Consider the following 18,954-nt stretch of genomic DNA (forward strand, 5'->3'; position numbering starts at 1 on the left):
AGACCCTCCACTCTGCAAACCACCTGCTTTCCCCCTCCCTTGCTCTGCCCAGCCTCTGCCCCAGCCACATTACCGCTCCCTCCGCTATACTCTCTCTCCCCTCAGAAGGAAGAAGACAGCCCCTGTGATACCTTGTTGGTCTCCCCCTCCTCTTAAATACACACACACACACACAACAACAACAACAACCACAACAACAATGGAGAGATGTCCAATACTTGGCCAAACACCCACCAGGGCTGTGGCAGGCTATGGATCCCAGACCCAGGGCATGCAGCGGCCCTGCCGGTAGTCCCCTCCCCACAGTGCCTCTGCTCTTCCCTGAAGGGCCTCTGTTCAGCTTCCCACCCAAGCCCCAGCCCAGGGAAGGCTGTCTGAGGCACCCACGCCGCTGCTAAGCCAGCCTGGAAACCCAGGCCAGGCTTGCTGCACCTCCAAGGCTGAGGTCCAGAGAGGAACAAAAAACACCAGTCAGTGGGAGTGATAAGAAAATGGAGAATACTGTATTTGCTTTAGAAAGTTTTTACATATAGATAAACACGCAGTTAAGATAACAGTTAAAAGCGCCCTACGGGGGAGCGAGAGATACCTCCAGGGCAGCTAAGAAATACTTGAAAGAGCTTTTGCATAAGAATACTACGTTCTCACTCTCCATTTTCGCCAGCCACAGGGTCTCCCTTCCCTACCCAGTGTGTCCTGGGCCTCGCCCAGACTGCCAAACTGAGCCCAGGACCCCAGTGGGAGGGGGGGATGCCCGACAGGAAAGGGGCAGGTGAGCCTGGGAGGGAGGATGAAGAAGGGAGAAAAGAGAAAGCAAGAGAAAAGGGAGAGGAGAAAAAGCAATATCATATACAGGCAATTTCTACACATATATTACAAACTGGGAAAATGACCGATCAGTAAGATATACATAATTCATATAAAATTTTGAAATAAAAATAAAAATCTGTTACAGTCATAACTATTCTTTTTCCACATTTATAACCAGTACCCACACAGGCAGTGACAGAGTGGAGAGAAAAAGGTGCTTAGGAAGAAAATGATTGTCTGCTGAACAAAAAACAGAGTGCATCGTGTTGGACCGATACTTGGACTTAAGAACAGGAAAGAAGAAAGAAAGGAAAAGAGAGAGAACAACAAAAGGCGCGAAACATTTGCTATTTCCCTCTCAGAGTTCTTTTTTTTTTTCTTTCTTTTAAAAACAAATTCAGAACCAACGGAGTAGGCAGGTTTTGTCTTTTTTTTTTTGTCTGTGTTACTTTGTCGTTTTGTCGCCTTTTCAGTGTGGCGGTGGTGGTTGGTTTTTGTATAGTCGACTCTTTTTAAATCGTTTTAAACTAGAGAGAATATTTTCCCAGATACAAATAAATCGTCATGCAAGTGGGGTGCCAGGTCCGTGGGAACCGAAAGGAGAGGCCGTGCTTGTCCTAGGAAGTATACAATTGTCACCTCATTTTTTTTTTTTTAATGTTTTCTGCCCGCAACATCAGCCTCGGTGACCGTCTGTGGGAGTCGCGGTAGATCGTGTAGATCGTGGCCGGGGTCGCTCGACAGTTTGTAGTTAATTACTTATTTTCCTCGGTTTGTGTGTGTATTTTTTGGCCGGGGCGGGAGCGTGTGGACGTATGTACGTGTATGGTTGTGTATCCTGATTTCGGATCATTCTAGGGATGGAGGAGGAGGAGGAAGAGGGGAGGAGAAGGGGGAGGAGGGGAGGGAGGGGGAGGGCGGCCTTGGTATCATACATCGCATTCCGAGTCGCTGGAGGTTACCGAGAGGATCGAGGTGCCGGTGTCCGCTCGCTCCGTCAGGCTGGACACGCTTGTGGTCGGGCTGGCCGCCGTGGACGGCGACTCTGCCGAGCCGTGCGTGGGACAGCCGGGCTCGGCCAGCGAGCGCATGCCGCTTGGTCCTATGGCCTGGTGCTGCAGCCTGCAGAGAGAGACAGCCGCGCCCGGCCTGACGCTGCGGCCCCGCCGCCGCGCTCCCCGACCACCCCCAGCCCGCGCGCCTCGCCGCCTTCCCCGACTCTCCTCTCGCCATTCATCTCGGCCACTCGCTCCCAGAGCTCCCGTCGCTCAGCCTCCCCAACGCGTGTCCCGGTGTTCGGCTGCTTCCCGTGGGCTTCCCGCGGCTTCCGGGATGCGTGGTGGGCCTCTGCGGAAAGGCAGCACCGGAACCCGGCCGCCCGGTGAGGCCTGGGCGCGCAGCGAAAAGGCGCAGAGCCCCAGAGAGGCCGAAGTTGGAGGTGGGCTGGGGACGGACCTGGCGGCCTTTCTTCGCTGGCTCTGGGGGTCTCCTGGTTAAGGTCGCTGCCTGCAGGGTAGTCGGATTCCCACAGGGCCTCCTGCCCCAGCTCCCGCAAACCCGGAGAGCTGCGGGTTTCTTGCCCCACCACTTTCTCCCACACAGGCTCTGCTTCCTGGATCCCTGCTGGGAGGAAGCAGGGGAAGACCCAGACCTAGAGCCAGGCCAGGGCACCAAGGGGAAAGAGGAGGGAGAGAGAAAAGGGTGCTGGAGATGGCTGGAGGGAGAGGGGCACCAAGCAGGCACCGTCTGCTCCTTTAGGATCCACACCGGCCAACTAAACCCAGTGTCTGTGGTTCTGACTCTGGCAGGCTTTGCCCGGCTCTGTTCGCTCCCCTCCTTGGGCGAAAAGTGAACTCCACAGGCAGGGCCCAGAGTGTCACCTGTCCAGGCCTAAGACACTAAAACCCCACCCACTCCAGAAATACATACACCCAGCTACCCACAGCTGTCAGTGGCCAACCTGCTGGGGCAGAGCAGCAGGGGAGAAGTCCTGGCTGGGGAAGACACAAGTTCAAAACACCGAAGTGGACGACCCGACTTCCTCCCTGCCTTGTCCCTCTCCTCCCCAGTTCCTTTTCTCCCTGTTGTCCTCAAGCCCTATCCAATGATGACCAAGCCAATACAACTTTGTGGTAAACTCACCCACAGCAAGTGGCTCCTGACCACCTCCCAATTCTGCCCAAGGGTGTTTCTTGGATGGTGTGGAGCAAGTGCGTTCACATGTGTGTGCGCACACACACGTACAGTGGGCTTCTCCATTGCCACCTGACTCTCCTGCTGGGGGGGGGGGGTCAGGCCACGCACAGTGTTGCGGGTTGAGGCCTGCTGCGGTGGTCTCCTCGGACCTTTCCCTTTGTGACAAGGCCCCAGTTTCACTTTGCTGTCCCTGAGGTTTGTGGAGTCCTCTTTTTTTTTTTTTTCCAATACAGGGAAATAAGAATCGGATGGCAAGAAGTCCTGGCCTGGAGAGTGCCAGTTGGGTCCGGGATTGAGGAGGGCCAGGGTGCAGTGGAGGATCCCAGACACCCGGGACCCCTGGAGGGCGGGGCCTGAGGCCACTGGGGACCGCCTGCACACCGTCTGCGCCCAGATAACAGCCTCCCACTCCCACAGCCACGAGCATCCCCACAGCCCGCCTCCACATTCAGGAGCCCAGGGTATACAGAAACTTTCTGCAAGTGTCCGGGCAGCAGTGGCTTCTCTGGCGCCCGAAGGCTCTCCCTAAAAGGTCCCGCTCGCCCCATCCCACCCCTGTTTTAACCCTCGCTTCTTTCCCCACGTCTATCCCTTCACACACACACCCCAACCCCCCCCCCGCCCACCCGCGGAGGCTGTAGCCAGGCCACGGACCCCGCCAACTGACCTGTTCTTGGCCGCCGCGGCGCGGTCGCGCTGCCTCCGGTTCTTAAACCAGTTTCCTACTTGTGTGGGAGTGAGGCCGGTGGCCTGCGCCAGTTCGCGTTTCTTGCTGGGGTTGGGGTAGGGGTCCTGCAGGTACCACTCACGCAGCAGGCTCCGAGTCCGCTCCTTGAAGCAGTGCGTCTTCTGCTCGCCATCCCAGATGGTGCGCGGCAGCGGGAACTTCTTGCGCACGCGGTACTTGTCCACGGGGCCGAGTGGGCGGCCGCGCAGCTTCTCGGCCTCCTGGTAGTGCGCCTCGAGCCACATGGCCTGCAGCTTGCCGTGCGACTCCTTGGTGAACTTGTGGTTCTCCAGGATGTGGTAGAGGTCGCGGAAGTTGCCCGTGTGGAAGGCGACCACGGCGCGCGCGCGCAGGATCGACTCGTGTTTGTTGATGGCCTCGCACGCCCCGGGGGCCACGGGCAGCGACCAGAGGAAGCGGCCCAGCCGCTCGATGTCGCCCGTCTCCTCCAGCGTCTCGCAGACGCTGGCCACCTGCTCCGGCGAAAAGTTGAGGGTAGGCAGCTGGAACATGGACAACTCTTCCGGGGGGGCCCTGGAGCCGCCGCCGCTGCCGCCTGCTCCGCCAGCACCGCCGCCTCCCGCACGGTTCCCGCCGCCGCTGCCGCTGCCGCCGCCGCCCGCACCGCCGCCGCCGCCCGCACCGTTCCCGCCGCCGCTCCTCGCCAGAAGTAGGGAGCAGTGGTGAGAATCGGCGAAGTTTGGCAACAAGAAGTGGGAGGAATAGAGGTCTAGGGGGGAGCGAAATACCATGGACTGACCTGAGAGGAGAGGAGAAAATTCAGGGAGAGGAAGAGAGAGGGGAGGAAGAGGAGGAGAGGGGCGAAGAGGACCAGGAGGAGGGAGAGGAGAGGGGGGAGGAGGAGAAGGGAAGGAGGGGGGAGCAGGAGGAGGAGGAGGAGGGGGAGGAGGAAGGACGTAAGGGACACCCACACCCCACACACATCCACACACACACACACCCGCACAGCCACATAGAGAGGGAGGAAGGAGAGCGGCCCGGTGCGCGCGCGCAGAGCACCCGAGACAGGGAGAGGGAGAGGCAGAGGGGGAGAGAGGGAGAGAGAGAGCCAACCACCGCCGAGTCAAGATTCAGCGATTCCACAGCAATCGCCCTAATGACAACAGCCTCATAATATCTCCCCTAAATCCACAGTGAGTGCAGCATTGAAACATTTTGTTTCGCTTTTCTATTGGTCTGCGGAGTGTCGTTGTGGCGTTGCCACGGCAACCACTGCCAATCACTGTCAGCCCTGCCAATCAATACCGAGAACGTAAGGACGGTTTTACCACTTAGCCAGAGTGAGGGGGAGGGGGAGAGGAGGGAAAGAAGGAAGGAGGGAAAAAGGAGGAAAGAGAATTTAAAAAAAAAATCTGCAACTCTGAATTTTCCCCCATTTCTCTCTCTGGCTCCTCTTCTTCCCTCTCTCTTTCCTCTCCCCCTTTCCCCAAAGAAGCTGACCCAGAAATTCCAAAAGCCTTGGGCACAGAATACTTAAATGGGATGGGAAGTTAGGTGGAAGACTTTCTTCCCAGGCCAGTCCCCCCCATCCCCCAGGCCTCCCCAAAGCCTGCGGGCTGCTGGGCAGGGAGAGGCCGGGAGCCCAGGGAGCCAGAAGGGCTTGGATGTGATGCACACGTTGGGCTGACCCTTTCTGCTTATGTGAACACTAATAGTAGCCAGGAAGAAAGAGATGAGGTCATGGGACCCACTGTGAACCAACCTCTTGAGCCTCAGCACCGGCCAAGGCTTCAGGATTCCAGGGGACATGGGGGGTGCAGGAGGCTGCATGGGCCTGGGCAGACGGTAATGCCAGTGACGCTGCTCTGCTCTGCTCTGCCTCAGGACCACTCCCCCACAGGGCTTAATTTTAAAATAGGAAACAACCGGCCACTTCTTCCCATCTCAGACACCAGAGGCTGTCTTTGTCCTCCCTCCCCCATCACCTTCCCCCACCCCAGACTCTAGCCGCCACCCAGAAGAGTTGGGCAGGATCCAGGGGAGAGCCCCACTGGACCCCCTGTGGAATCGTGCAGAGATGCCCAGTGTGTGCCCTCCACCCACAGCTCTGGGCCTGCCTCCCGGGCCCAGAAGAAAGCTCAAACTTTGGAGAACACCCCAGGAAGCAAACAAATCTCTTGCATTCGAATTGTAAATGATAATAATAGTGTCTGATTGTGCTAGGGCCAGCAACCTCCTGGCCCTCGGGACAGGCCCACTGAGGGCCTCCCTCCCTCTGGCCGGGTGTGAGTATTTGTTCTTAGGTAGGCTGCTTTTTAAGAAGAGGTAATCAGTATCTTGAGCCGGCCTCCCTTTGTGAAGCTGCTGTAACTATGGAAGTGTGATTTACGCAGATTTGTCGGGTCAGAGCCGTCTTTCCCGGCGCACTCTGTATATTTAGACAGGACTTGGTTTGGTGTTAAAAAGTGTATATGTTGAATGGATTCACACACCCTAGCCAACAATGCCCACATTGTCGGCCCGTGTACCACGCGTATTGAAACGCAGCCCCCAGACTTCAACTAATCTGCCCTCAATAAAGCTGAAATAATTATCCTAAGCTGCCTTTCCAGAAGAAAAATCATTGAGGAATTCAAAACTTTTTTTTTTAAGATCTTTTCTGCATTCCGATGCAGATCTGGGGAAGCGGCGCCGGGTCCAGCCACTTTTGGCGATCTCAAAGAGAGAGCAGGGAAAGAGAATGAGAATTAAAATGGGAAAACTAGGGAAGTTGAGACTGAGAGTGTCCCATCTCCTAAAACCACAGCTGAGGCCCTGCTTGGGCCTCGACTCCCGGGGTGCCAGGCCTCCAGTGGCCCAGGCCGAGAGGTGCAAGGCGCCGCGGGCCTGGCGAGCGGCCCAGGCTCGCTCACTCCGCCTAGCTGCAATGGAGGCGGGTGGTGTCGGAGAGCGGGCCAGGAGCAACTCAGGCTTCCCTAGAGGGGAGCCCTTCCAGCTCCCATCCCAAGGGTCTCTCCCCTTGCCTACATTTTCCTCCAGAGCCCGAGTTCTTTTGCACTCAGCCGGGAAGCTCTGGGCAGCCGCTGCCTGCGGGCCCAGGAAGAGTCCCAAGGTTGGGACACAAAAACAGACACTTCATCTTTTCTTCCCCATCCCTTTCTCTCGTAGGGGGAGGCTGAGAGGGGGAGGGGCAGCAGGAGGAAGCGGGGGGGGGAGGAAGGAATGAAAAAGGGGAGGGGAGTGGGTATTGTGTCGCGTGTGGGGGGAGAATTCCTACGGGTGGGTTTCCGAATATTGTGTTCAACTTTTTGAAAGCAGCTCGTGACCCCGAAACTGCATCCCCACCCCCCGGAGCCGGGGACCCAGGCGCCGGACGGGCGGGTGAACCCAAACAGTCCCCTCCCCATCCCCGCAACCCCCGCCTCCGGGAGGGGGAGACCTGGTCTCTCCCCACCGCTGCCGCTGCCGGAGGGAGGCTGGGCAGGTGCCGCGGGCTCGGCCCGTAGCGCTGAAATCGAAAACCGCCCTCAACCGAGAATTGAGGCCGGCGAGATTAACATTCTGCTCGGCGGCATCGCTGCGCTCCAGCTTCTGCCTGGGCGCCCGCGGACCGGCCGCATCCCTCCTGCTCCGGCGGCGGCTGCGGCTCCCGAGTGCCAAGCCAGGCGGAGGGGCGGCAAGACGCGCAGCTTTGTGCGCCGGGCGCCGGCCGGGCGCTTCGGGGGGCGGCTGTCCGCGCCTCCCCGCGGAGCCGAGCACCGCGCCGCCCACCCAGTCGCTGCCGCTTGGCCCTGCCGCCGCCAGCGCCTCTGGGCTTTGGCCCGAAGTCTCACGCCCGCAGCTTAGGAGCCCGTAAGTTGAGTCCCCAGGGCTGGGCTGGGAGGCGGGGCGGCCTGTCCACGGCGAGGCTGGCCGCACCGGCTGCTGGAGAGGCTGGGAGCGCAGGCTGAGCATCCTGTATCGCTCTGGCTCTCATTCTAGGGGTGGTGAGTGTGTTTCGAGTAGCCAGGGAAACTGCAGTTCTCCGTCAAATGTCAAGGAGGAGCAGAGCGGGACCTCGGGATCCAAAGCCCAAGTCGCCTTGCTGGCTCGTTTGGGCCTAAGCCGTGGGCAGCGCCAGAACCAAAAATGAAGCCTGCAGGACTCCAGACGGGAGGGTGGCGCACGGAAGGCGCCCGTACTCCGGCTAGGCCAGCGGGGAACAGGTCAACCTGCAGGGCCTCTAGGTGCCTTCAGTGCCCTCTGGCCGCTCAAGACTCCAGGCATCTGAGACTTGGCGCCCGTTCAGGCCGAGGTCACCTGTGTAAAACAAAATTGCCGCCATTGTCTCAGCTTCAAATAGGGGCCAGACGCGCGTGCGTTTGGACTGCGAGACGAGCCCCGAGGACCAGGACCTCCGGGGCGTTTACTGATGGATGCCGGCCCCAACTCCAACACCAGAGGTGCCGGAGGCAATTGTACTCTTCGGGCTTCAAGGGAAAGCGAAGGGGCCTGCAGGCCTCCGGAGGCAAGGATACGGCCTTGCTTCGCTCCAGACGCCACGAGCCTGGCCGACCCAGGAAGGTTCATCCTGGGGCAACGCCCCTTCCGGCTCTCGGGACGTGCGGAGGCGTGGGCTGGCCCGGTGGCCCGCAGTCCCGGCCTCCCCGCAAGCTGCAGACTGCGGCGCTTGGCGCGGACGGCCAGGGAGGGCGCCGGGGAGCGCAGCTTGCAGGCCGGGAGGCTACGAAGCCCTTCAAGGACCCCGATTACTTTCCTTTGAAAAACAACTGCTCCCTCTCTGCGCCCCCGCCCCCTGCCTTCGCCTCCGGGGACCCGCGCTCCAAGCAATTGTCGCTTCGGACAGTAAACATAGCTCAGTTGCCTCAACTTTCTCCGGGCATAAAAGTTCCTGGCGTGCGGGGAAATTTGAATATTTGATCAGCTCCTTTGAGTGACCCTCATTAGCCTGGCGCCCTGCTAGGGCCCCGGCGTTCCAAGAAAGCTGCTGTGCCCGGCATTTGTACGCCTTGTTAGCGCCGCTTAATGAAGCCGCCCCGACGGCTCAAAGGCGACCTCGGGGGCCGAGAGCGCGCACCTCTCGGCACCCCGCTCTGCCTAATGAGCCCCACCGCCCCCTACGTCTTCAAGTAAGAGAAAAAGTTTGGCTCTAGCTGGGACTACGGCACTTCCTACTGCCAGGCCCAGGAGGTTAGGCACAAACCCCAGAGTACTTGGCTATAGCGATCCAGTCCCAAGAAAGCTCAGGCAATCTGGAGACCTGGGAGGGTGCGAGCTGTGCGCTTGCTGCTGGCTGGGGAGGAGTGGCTTGCGGATTCAGGATCTCACCCGGGGAGCCTAGGCCAGCCTCTCCCAGGAGGACCAATTGTAAATCAATTAGTAACCCCAGTTCCTCCAAAGGTGCGTCTGGGCTGCTGTTGAAATGGCTTAGGGTCCTTGCCCAAGGAAGGTCGGTGTGTCAGCCATTTCCCTCCCCAAGTTCCTCTGGTCTCCTGACCTAGAGACCACTTACTTTCCCCCAACAACCCATCTTTGATAACCAAAACGGGGGTGCTGCGATCTAAGAAGGAAGGAGCAGGCTCAGCTGCGCAAACCACCGTGGCCCCCACTCTCCACAGAGCCCAAAGGGTCAAAAGTGACAGTGGGGAGTAGCAAGGAGTGCAGTGTGTCTCACGGTGGTCAGCATTGCTCTGGCTCGCACTTCAACCATCCTGCCAGTCCTGGGGAGGCCTCAAGAAAGTGCACTGGGCAGCCTGGCCCTGTGCCTACAGCAAGTGGCTCCCTGAGTCTGACCTAATACAGACCCCAAGCCAAAGCAATGCTCTCTCCACTTCCATTCTTCTTGGGAGGGCAGCTTACCAGTAAACAGGAGAACCAACAGTGGAAGTTGTGCTTCAGCCTTCAGAAAGAACAGACTTCCCTCTCTGTCCCCTGCTACTCCTTTCCCTGGGCAGCTGGAATTCAATGTCCCCTCCCACTGCCTCTGTGCACCTGCAGCTATGGGTCTCCCCCAGAGTTAGACTGGGAGGGATAAATGCACTGGAGTTGGGAAGGTGGGAAGCTACTCCCAGAGACACACTCAAGTTCTTCTGGGCCATCTTCCCTTACCCATGCTCACAAGCCCTGGGACACACAGTTGGCCAGGTCATCTAGTAACCTCAGAACCACATCTTAGGGTGCCCAGATCTGGGAAGGAGTGGAACGGGCCAGCCCATGGACATCTACCAAAGGGCCAGGTCCACCTTGATGGGGAGCCCTCTGTGCCCATCTGGCCTGCTTGCTTCCCCTTCTTCTAGCAGACATCTTGCCTGCCCCACTAGCCATCCCCAGGGATCACTTCTGATCTGGCGCCCAAGGCCATGTCCAGGGAAAGGACAATGACAGAGGTGGGGAAATGAAGGTGGCCGCTGCTGGAGAGAAAGGGGCACCTGGGGCTGGAAGCTGAACTCACCCTGCTGCCGAGGCCAGGCCCACCGGCTGCTCAAGAGAGAGCAGGGGAGGGAGGAGGCTGGCGGTCTGCGGGTGCTGGTGGGACAGCAGGGATTTCAGGCATGGGGGGCTAGATCCAGAGGAGAGGGGCGGGGAGGCTGGGGTGGGGGGTCTGAGAAGGTTGTGTATGGGGTGGGGAGGTGTTTGCAGCTTTTTAAGAGCCACCGGATGGCTGGCTGGAGAGACGTGGGGCCAGGTGCTGGTAGTGCAATGACCCCCCCCCCCAAGGGGATTTAGTGGGAAGGGAGCAATCCAGCTCTGGGAGGCTTTGTCCTGGGACACCCGGAGAGGCCGCGGCACAAGAATACGGAGCTGCTGCGGCATGAAAGACCAGGCGGAACTACGGCACTGCTGCTCTTGACTTCTGAGCAGGGCTTAGAAAGCCTATCCGGGTTACAGAGCTGCCAGGCTGGGCCCTGAGCACCGAGTCTGTGGTCTCTGAAGCCAGGGCCACCGAGAGAGGAGGCGTGGGGTGAGGGGGGTACAGGGTGGTGCAAGAAGTGGCCATTTAAGTCGTGTGGACCTTAGCACAGAGCCGGGAGCCTGACCCATCCCGTGGGACGAGGGTCAGAGAAAACAATTCCCTCTTGTCCCAACTTTGGTTTTTGTTTTGTGTGTCCACCTTGCGCAGCTCTGGAGCCAGCAACCTCAAATGGATTCTCAACAGGTGGCTGGGTAAGTCGGTTCAGAGAATTCCGGTTGTTCTGCCAGCCCCTCCCCAACCCCTTTCCCACCCTCCTCCCTCTGCGGGCTGGTTAAGGTGGTGATGGTAGGGTTGGGGGAAGGCACCCTGCCCCTGAGGGTCTTCGGCCTCCGGGTTCCAGCCCAGGGAAGCTGGCAGGCGGCGTCCACCAAGTCCCATCCAGTACCCCCACCTGCCGCCTCGGTCCGAGCACTCTCTCTTAAGCCCCTTGATGTGGGCCTTGGCGCCCTGAGAAGGGAGTGGGGAGGGGACCGCCGCAGAACCCCCAAAGCGAAGCCGGCAGGTAGGGGCACGGGGACCCGGTAGGCGGCCGGTCTTTGTGTAGAGGTTGACGGCGGAAACCGAACTATTCATCCTCTTTTATGAGCCCAAGGATCCGGTCCGAGGGAGCCCACGCCAGCGGTACAATAGCCCACAGAAGAGCATCTCAGTAGCTAGGGGTAGGGGTGAGATGGCTGGGCGGGGGAGGGGGTGGCGAGAGGTGGAGGGGGCATGAAGAGGGGGAGGGGAAGCCGAGGAAGGCAAAGGCGAGGAATCCGAGGCGTCCGAGTGAAAAGTCGGAAAATGTCCCCTGAGCGCGCCACAAACCGGCGCGCGCTCGCGGGCGCACAGCCTCCCGCGGCCCTCCCCCCTCATCCTCTCGCTGTCTCGCTTTCCACGCGCACTCACACCCATTCCACTCGGTGAGCCCACGCACGCGGCTCCTGGCAGTGTGGGGTCGCAGGCCCTGCCACCCACTCCAAGCGCGGAGTTGACTGCCTCCCCCGCACCCCTTATCCCGCCTGCCAAGAGCCCTCCCGCCCCACCACCTGCGCCCCAACTAGCGAGCCGGGAGGCCTCCTGGGACTGGGGTACAGGGAGGATCTTACCTGCGGAAAGGTAAGGGAAGCCGGGAGCGTGCAGCAGCGGCGGATAAATATTCATTAGGAAGAGTAAGTCTCTCTCCTCAGAATCGGCGCGGTGCGCTCTCTCGCTCCTCTCTCAGTCCCTCCCGCCCTCTGTCCTCTAGCGAGGCTTTCTCTCCCTCTCGCTCAGCTCTCCTCCTCCCCCCGCCCCCCTTCCTGCGAAATGCCGGGTGGATCCCCGTCTGGCTAACCTGTTGGGAAGCCTCTGCCGCAGGCAGCGCCTTCACAGCTAGCTGCTTTCGCTCTTGGGGCGCGCATTCCCCCCTTCTCTCCCCTCCCTCCTTGGGCCCAGCCCCTCACCCCCTCCTAAATTACTACATCATTAGTTTTATTTTCCCTGTGGTGGGGGGCAAACAATGCCGCCCGACCCACCTCCCCAGAGCTGCATGAAAAGCCAGCACTCTCGAAACAACCCCCCTACTTCATCTCTACTCCATCCTCCCTCACCCGTCCCCTCATTCCCATCCAGTCTGGTTTTTTCTTCCTTTTCTGCATCTCTGCATCCATCCAGTACTAACCCAACTCACCATCCCTCCCTCCCATCGCGGCCAATCCGGATCCCAGACGGGTCGGCAGGGAGATGCCAAGTCGGTAGGTCCAATACTCTGGGGTCGGGGAGTGAGTGGACCTGGGGGGGTAGTTTTCCGGGTTTTCCTTTCCCACATTGGCTTTCTAACGGGATCCTGAGAGGTACCCAGGCAGCTTGGCTCTTAGACTGCCAGGGTGCACTTTGAGGGCCTCAGCCCTCCCAGCAGCAGGGGTCTAGGTCCTTCGATTCGGCCTGTGAGGCTGCTTGGGGGCGGAGGAGAGGTGACCTCACTTGGAGCGAGTGCGCAGGAGAGGCGCGGCGACCTACAGTCTGGCTGGGACGTGCCCTCTACGAACAAACTGACCTCAAGTTAGCTGTGAGCCCGCATCTTTCTCTTTACCATCTGCAAGAACACACATCTACAAGATTTCAGGAAGGCTTGCGCACCTGGTTCCCTCGCAGGCGCGGGCGCACACATGCCACCACTCGCCCCCTCCCCCGCACATGCCCTAGGCCAGTTTTCCCTCCGGCCAGGAGATCTGCAGGCTCCCAGCAAAGAAACACTCCATCTGACCACCCTGAGAGCCGCGGGCCACTCTGCTGGGTCACCTTCCTCCCTGGATCACGGGGGGGGGGGCGTCCTAAAGGATAGTGCGGTCCTGGGGTGGGGTGGTGGCGCCTGGGGGGCACCAGGAGCTAGCCAGTGGAGCGCTGTGGCTGTAGACGGGGCTGGTAGAGGGGCCGATGGGGCGGATCCTGGCCAGTTCCCACTTATCGGGCCCTCCCAGTTCCACTTCCAGAGCAAATTGTGCACCCCCTGCAAGAGTTATTATTAGCCGGGAGGCAGCCTGGCTTCCACAGCTGGGTTCCCCCACCCCCTCCAGAGCCCCAGGAGGATACTTTACTGTGGCGGGTGGGTGCAGTGGTGAGTCTAGAGGTGGTCTCCCAACCTCAGTCGCTCTGCCTCTCATTCAGCCCAGTTCAGCATCAGTCCACCCTAGAGGGGTCGTGGTTCCAAATTCCTGAAAGAGTTGTGCTAGGACCCAGTGTTCCTCCGGAGATATCCTTATCTGCCCTGCAAAGGTGAAGTGACGGAGCAGATGAAAGTGTATAAGAAGGCCTAGAAATCTGGGAAACCTTGCCCCTTACGCTGTTTGCACTTGGGCACCTCCCTCACTCCATGCAAACTAGGGCTTCCTGCACATTCCAGGCCAGGCTCAAGCTGAGTCCACCTGTCTGCCCAAAATGCACATGCAATTGTACCTGGTGACACGTGGGAGAGTTAAAGGGGGGCACTAACAGCAGTGTGGCAGGAATAAAATGTTCATAGGGATAAGTATCCTTATGCATGGGGCACACCCAGTTGTGTTGATGACCAGATCACTGAAGGACTCCAGCCACACAGGTGTATAGGAAGAGAGCCCCCTTCAGGGACTCTGGCCTCAGGACCATGGGGTTCCTTCTTCATGCACATGGCTGAGAAACTTTGCCCTGTGTCCACTAGATATACTTTAAGTCTAGTCCTGGCAACCAGAAACCATCAATAGCCTCATCCACCCAAAGTCAAAGTTTGTTTTGCTTTGTTTTTTAAATTGGTTTGGATTTTGCTTCCTCTCTGTCCTGAAGATTCATTGCACCACTGGCACCCTTTTGGTTTTGATCTTACATTCTGTGGGAGAACTCGGGTGGAGAGCATTCCTCATGAGAACCGTCCTGATTATTAGGTAATGGAGGCACTCGACTCTAACCAAAGTTCAAGAAGTGGGAGTGCCCCGATTTTAGCTCTTTCCCTGGTCTTCCCAATGTAGTTATCACAAAGGACCAGTTGGCCACTTCTGATTCTATCCCAGTTCCCCCCTCCCAGCCTGCATATCAGATGAATTTGCTAAACAACTCCCTAAAGCAAATGAAATGAGTGAGCTTATGACATGATCATCTTTGTGAAATAGTGGTTCTGCCGCTCCACTTCCAAACAGAACTGACTGTTCTTGCCTGGCCAAGCTGGGGGCTGCAAAGAGGGACTCCTAGCAGTGCTGGTGCCTAAGGCTTGGTCAGGGGCACCGGCTAGTTCCCGGCTGTTGGCTTGTTTTCCTGTCAGGTGGCTAAGAACATTCCCAAACAGAACTACGTGGGGGCATTTCAGGCAGGAGAGGCGGGCACTCTGAGGGCAATGGCCCTTTTTCCACTTCACTTCCTTTCCCTACTTTTTCTCTTTGGAGCTCATTTTTCTGAGCCTCTCCTCCCTCGTTCGTCTGAAAGAAGAGGGTAACTTCAGGAAGATTTCCTTTAAACAAAAAAGAAGAAGAAAAGCGACTTTCTGGGCCAGCAAGTCGGACAGCCACCCTCTAAGTGGTAAAGGGGGTTCATTTTGTGAAGAAGAAATGAACCACCCCAAAAACTCTGCGGGAGGACTGGCTCTGCCCATGGAGTTGCCCTAGAAACGGAGGGTGTGGAGGGTGGGAGTAGGGAAAAATGCCTTCTCTCTTTGGGGGCCAACACTGAGTCCCTTTTTTTTTTCTCTCGGGATAAATATAATTCCACAGCAATTTTTATTAAGAGTTTGCTCTGGTGGATGTTCTGAACAATAAAGCGTGAAAATCACTTTGGAGTCATGCAGTCTTCATGGGAAACATGTTTTCCTGTCCCCACATTAGCTTTTGTCCTAGTTTCCAAAGGAGGGTCTCTTCACCAACTCACCTTGGGGAAAAGAAGGACGCTGTCACACCCGAACTGTAACTTTTATTCCCCAGAATCATGTCTGGGATGCAAACATGCGACCTCCTTGGATAGTTCTCTCAAGAGTGGTCCTGAACACAAATCATAGCATTTGAGACCTGGCTGAGTTTACTGCTACTTTCTAATTCCACAAGGTTCTTCAAATTGAGCTGCACTGCTTTGCAAAATTGCCTGAGCCCAGCCATGGTCCTTGCAACATTCATCACACAAGTGGAAAAACAACTCGTTTTCTCACGGCCTCAGATATCCTGGTGCACAATCCCGGGTGCAAATTCATTTCTTCCTTCCTCCATCTTTCCCCATTCCCCTTGTCAACTCTGCCTGGGCCACAGGGCTCAGGGCTAAATAGTCGTGTCACCGGTTTGAGTGGAGCTGCCTCGCCTATTGTTGGGGCGGGGGTCGTACTGAGAATTTCTTAGTGACTGTGTGGGCTTTCTCCATCTATCTATCAATCTATCTATCAATCAATCATCTATCTATCTATCTATCTATCTATCTATCTATCTATCTATCTATCTCTTCCTCTCTCACCCCAAAATAAGGCAACCACAGTTGCCCACCCCTCTGCAGAAATCAGCAGTCTACCTGAGGCTGACCCAACTATTTCCTGTGCCAGGGAGCGCCAAGGGCTGCACACTTTTCTGTGTGAGGCAGAGCGCTGGGTGGACCAAGTGAGGCGGACACGCGTGTTGCGGGGGAGGGGGACGGCCATCATCTTCCACAAGCAATCAAAATAACCAGATACCCCTTTAATCCCTTCCCTAACAGTTTCCACGCGTTCAAGAGGCCGGCTCCCCTCCCAAGGTGGCTGCGTTCCCGGAGGGCCTGGCTCCCAACCGAGGACCCGTGCGCCGGAGACGAGGTGCTCCGACGGCAAAAATCCCATACATTTTTAACTACAGTGATTACTAAATTAATAGCAGGCACTAAGACAGATGTCAAAACGTCTTGAAAATGTTTATCTGTGAATAATTGAGAAGGTGGGGGGACGCATTATCTGATTGTGTAATGAAATATGTATGAGGAACAGCTGTTTGCGACAGTCCCCGCCGCCGCCTCTGCCTCAACCAGGCCCTTTTGGAGGCGGGAGGCAAGGCGTTGCGGGTCATCCGGCTTCGGCCACTGCAGGGTACGCTAGGCGCCTCCGGGTGCGCCCAGAGTGGCCGGCAGCGCGGGGGTCTCCGCTCGGCCTTGCTCTGCTGGTACGCCCCTGGCCCAGTGAAGCTTCGTCGCCGGCCGCGCCTCCCCTCATGCCTTTGGGATGGGCCGCAGGCTCGGGCCGCTTGCACCGGGGAGAGGAGCCCGAGTCCGGCTGGCGGCGAAGGCCCCGAGCCCCGGGATGCGCAGGGCGTGCGCTCCAGGAGCGGCGCGGCCTGCTGCTCCAGGGCGAGGCCCGGGAGTCCGGTGCCTCCGCGGGGCGGGCCTGGGGTCACGGTGGGGTGACGGGCTCCCGTGAGGGCTTTGTTTGGCGCTCTCGCCACTCTGCTCACTTCCTTCCAGCCCCCACCCCGAGCCTCGGCGCCCTGGTCCTGTTTGTTTTTCCAGCCCCTCGCCCTCCACCCCGGCACGCAAACAGCCCTCGGGGACTGCGTCAGCGGCTGGGGACCCACGCCCGAGTCCCGCCGGGGTCAGTTCAGGCCCCCACAGGAAGCGGGGTGAGGCGATTAGGGTGCTCTTGGAGGGACAGCTGGGCAGGTGGGCCAACCGGGGCGAGGGGGAGGCTAATGGCCTTGGCGGGCTGCGAAGGCCCCAGCCCTGGGCTCCGGTGGGCGCAGGAGGCCTGGGCCGCGGCCCACTCTCCCGCCAAAGGCGCTGTCCAGGTCCCAATCCCAGCCCCAGCGGAGGGGCAGCGGAGTGGGGGCTCGGCAAGGGAGCCGCGAGGGGGTCCTCTCAGGTGTAGGTCTTGAGTGAGGAGGTCGGGACCCCAGCGCCGCCGTGCCATTCCCGGGCCGCATTTCGGGCGCTTCGCAAGGAGCCGGAAGCGTGTCCCGGGCGCCGCGCTCCCTGCAGCCCTAGTCCAGCCGCCGGGCTGCCCGGGCCCCTCCGCCTGCGCTCGGCCTCGCCGCCCGGCGGCCGGGGTCGCGTCTCCGTCTGTAGTCGCAGGACGCCCGGGCGAGGGCGGTGGGAGGAAAGCATCGACTAGAAGCCTCGGGCCGAGGGCTCTGGTGGCGGCGGCCGGCGGCCCTGACTGCTACAAGGTCAGCTCCGCGTCTAGGCGGCGGCGCCCCTGGCTTAGGCGCGGGCGAGATGCGCGCTAGGGCGTTATTTCTTGAGCGTCGTTCCGCCCCCCACCCCGCTTTTTTTTTTTTAACCCAATCCCTTCTGCTTCTATTCTAATCCCACACATTTCAGTTAATCTGCAATGATACCGCTTCGGAGGAACCTGTTGCATACGAGGCACGGTAATTTGTAACCTTGGAAACAGTTTTAAATAAAGATTATAACAGTGATGTCAACTGTGTGTGTGTTCTCGGCGCAGGGGGCGAGCTGGGGGCACGGCAGCCCCTCGGCGGCGAGGACCGCGCTTCGGAGGAGGCAGCGAGGAGTGCGGGGCAGCGCTCGGCGGCCGGGGCTCCCGGAGCCGGGGCTGGGGGAGCCCGCTCCAAGTGGCTCCGGCCCTGCGCTCCGTGTCAGTCTGAGTTCTTCCTTTTGGGAAAGCGAGGAGTGCGGGGCGAGGTGAGCGGTTGGCTAAACTGCAGACATTTGGCGGTGGAACTTCAGCTATCTCGAGTCCCGACTGTGCCTGCGGCCGGGCCGCGCGCGCGCGCGCCGGGGATGCGGAGGCCGCGGACAGCGGAGCGAGTGTGGCTCGTAGGACCTTCGGCTGCGGGCAGGCAGAGCCGCCCATCTACGCCAGAGCTACCTACTCTACCAAACAGCAGCAGCGACAGCAGCCCCAATTGCCGGCATGCCGAAAGCAAAATTAAGCATAAATGCTTTTATTTATCTATTGCTTTTATATTATTAAAATATTTTTAGTTACATTATATAAAATAGCATCCACTCTGATTATCGCCTGCCATATCTGTTGATCTGCGCCTTGTGTACTCGGCATAGCAATATTAACAGTTAAGAAGAAAGCACATCTTATATATTGTATCTGTCAAGATGTGTTACAATTTCCATTAACAAAAAACATTATTCTTTTTGAAGAAGCTATGAAGCATATCTTTCACGAGCGCTTTATTAATAATCATAGTTGTCAAAAAGAATTAGATGTGCAGATTGCAGATGCGAAGGAAATATTAGATGTACACAATAAATATATGGTGGGACTGAAGCATTACTATTATTTCTTTTTAAAATAAATTTTTAACTGAAATAAAAAATCTGAGCTATTAAGCTTACTTAAGAGATGGCTTTGTTGGTTTAATTATACTGTAGTTATTTTATAAATATATTTCAAAGGAAGCTTGCCATATTGCATGTCAATGAGGACTGTAAAGAAAGGCTCACAAAAGCTAATGCATACCAAATACCAAATTTTAGTCATTAGCATTCCTATTTATTACAAACTAAAGGAACCTATTAACAGACAAGAATTTCTGTTTAGCTAGCATTACAATGTTTGGTCATTAAAATAAAAGGGGCACCGTATATACGTATCCTCCTCCCCTCCCACCTTGGAACTGTATGTCCTTTCTTTTTTTCCTTATTTATTTTTGCCTTGAAGCTCCTGAAGAGATTGGGAGATGTTTCTAACTGGGGAAACACACTTTCTGCTGGGAGAATGCCCCAGAGGGCCTTTTTTTTTTTTTTTTTTTTAAGTTAGGGAGCTTCATGCTATTCATTTGCAAGCTGGAACAGTACAGGACTGGGACTGCAAGTGCTGCAGACTGCGCAGTAACCACGGCCTGCGAGGGACCCTTTGTCTTTCATTTGTGTCATAAGCATATGC

General features: G+C 57.7%; 1 protein-coding gene across 1 annotated transcript; it reads right to left on the minus strand.

The window, feature by feature from the left end:
- Nucleotides 1-578: 578 nt before the first annotated feature.
- On the minus strand, nt 579-4,692 carry SIX3 (SIX homeobox 3). Its single transcript, XM_004582779.4, has 2 exons — nt 3,674-4,692; nt 579-1,932 (listed from the first exon to the last, which is right to left on the minus strand). Exons 1-2 carry the CDS (start codon nt 4,483-4,485, stop codon nt 1,740-1,742), a joined length of 1,005 nt encoding a protein of 334 aa, XP_004582836.4. The 5' UTR covers nt 4,486-4,692; the 3' UTR covers nt 579-1,739.
- Between the last annotated feature and the right edge of the window lie 14,262 nt (nt 4,693-18,954).

This window comes from Ochotona princeps, chromosome 8, assembly GCF_030435755.1.
Source record: "Ochotona princeps isolate mOchPri1 chromosome 8, mOchPri1.hap1, whole genome shotgun sequence".
NCBI lineage: Eukaryota > Metazoa > Chordata > Mammalia > Lagomorpha > Ochotonidae > Ochotona > Ochotona princeps.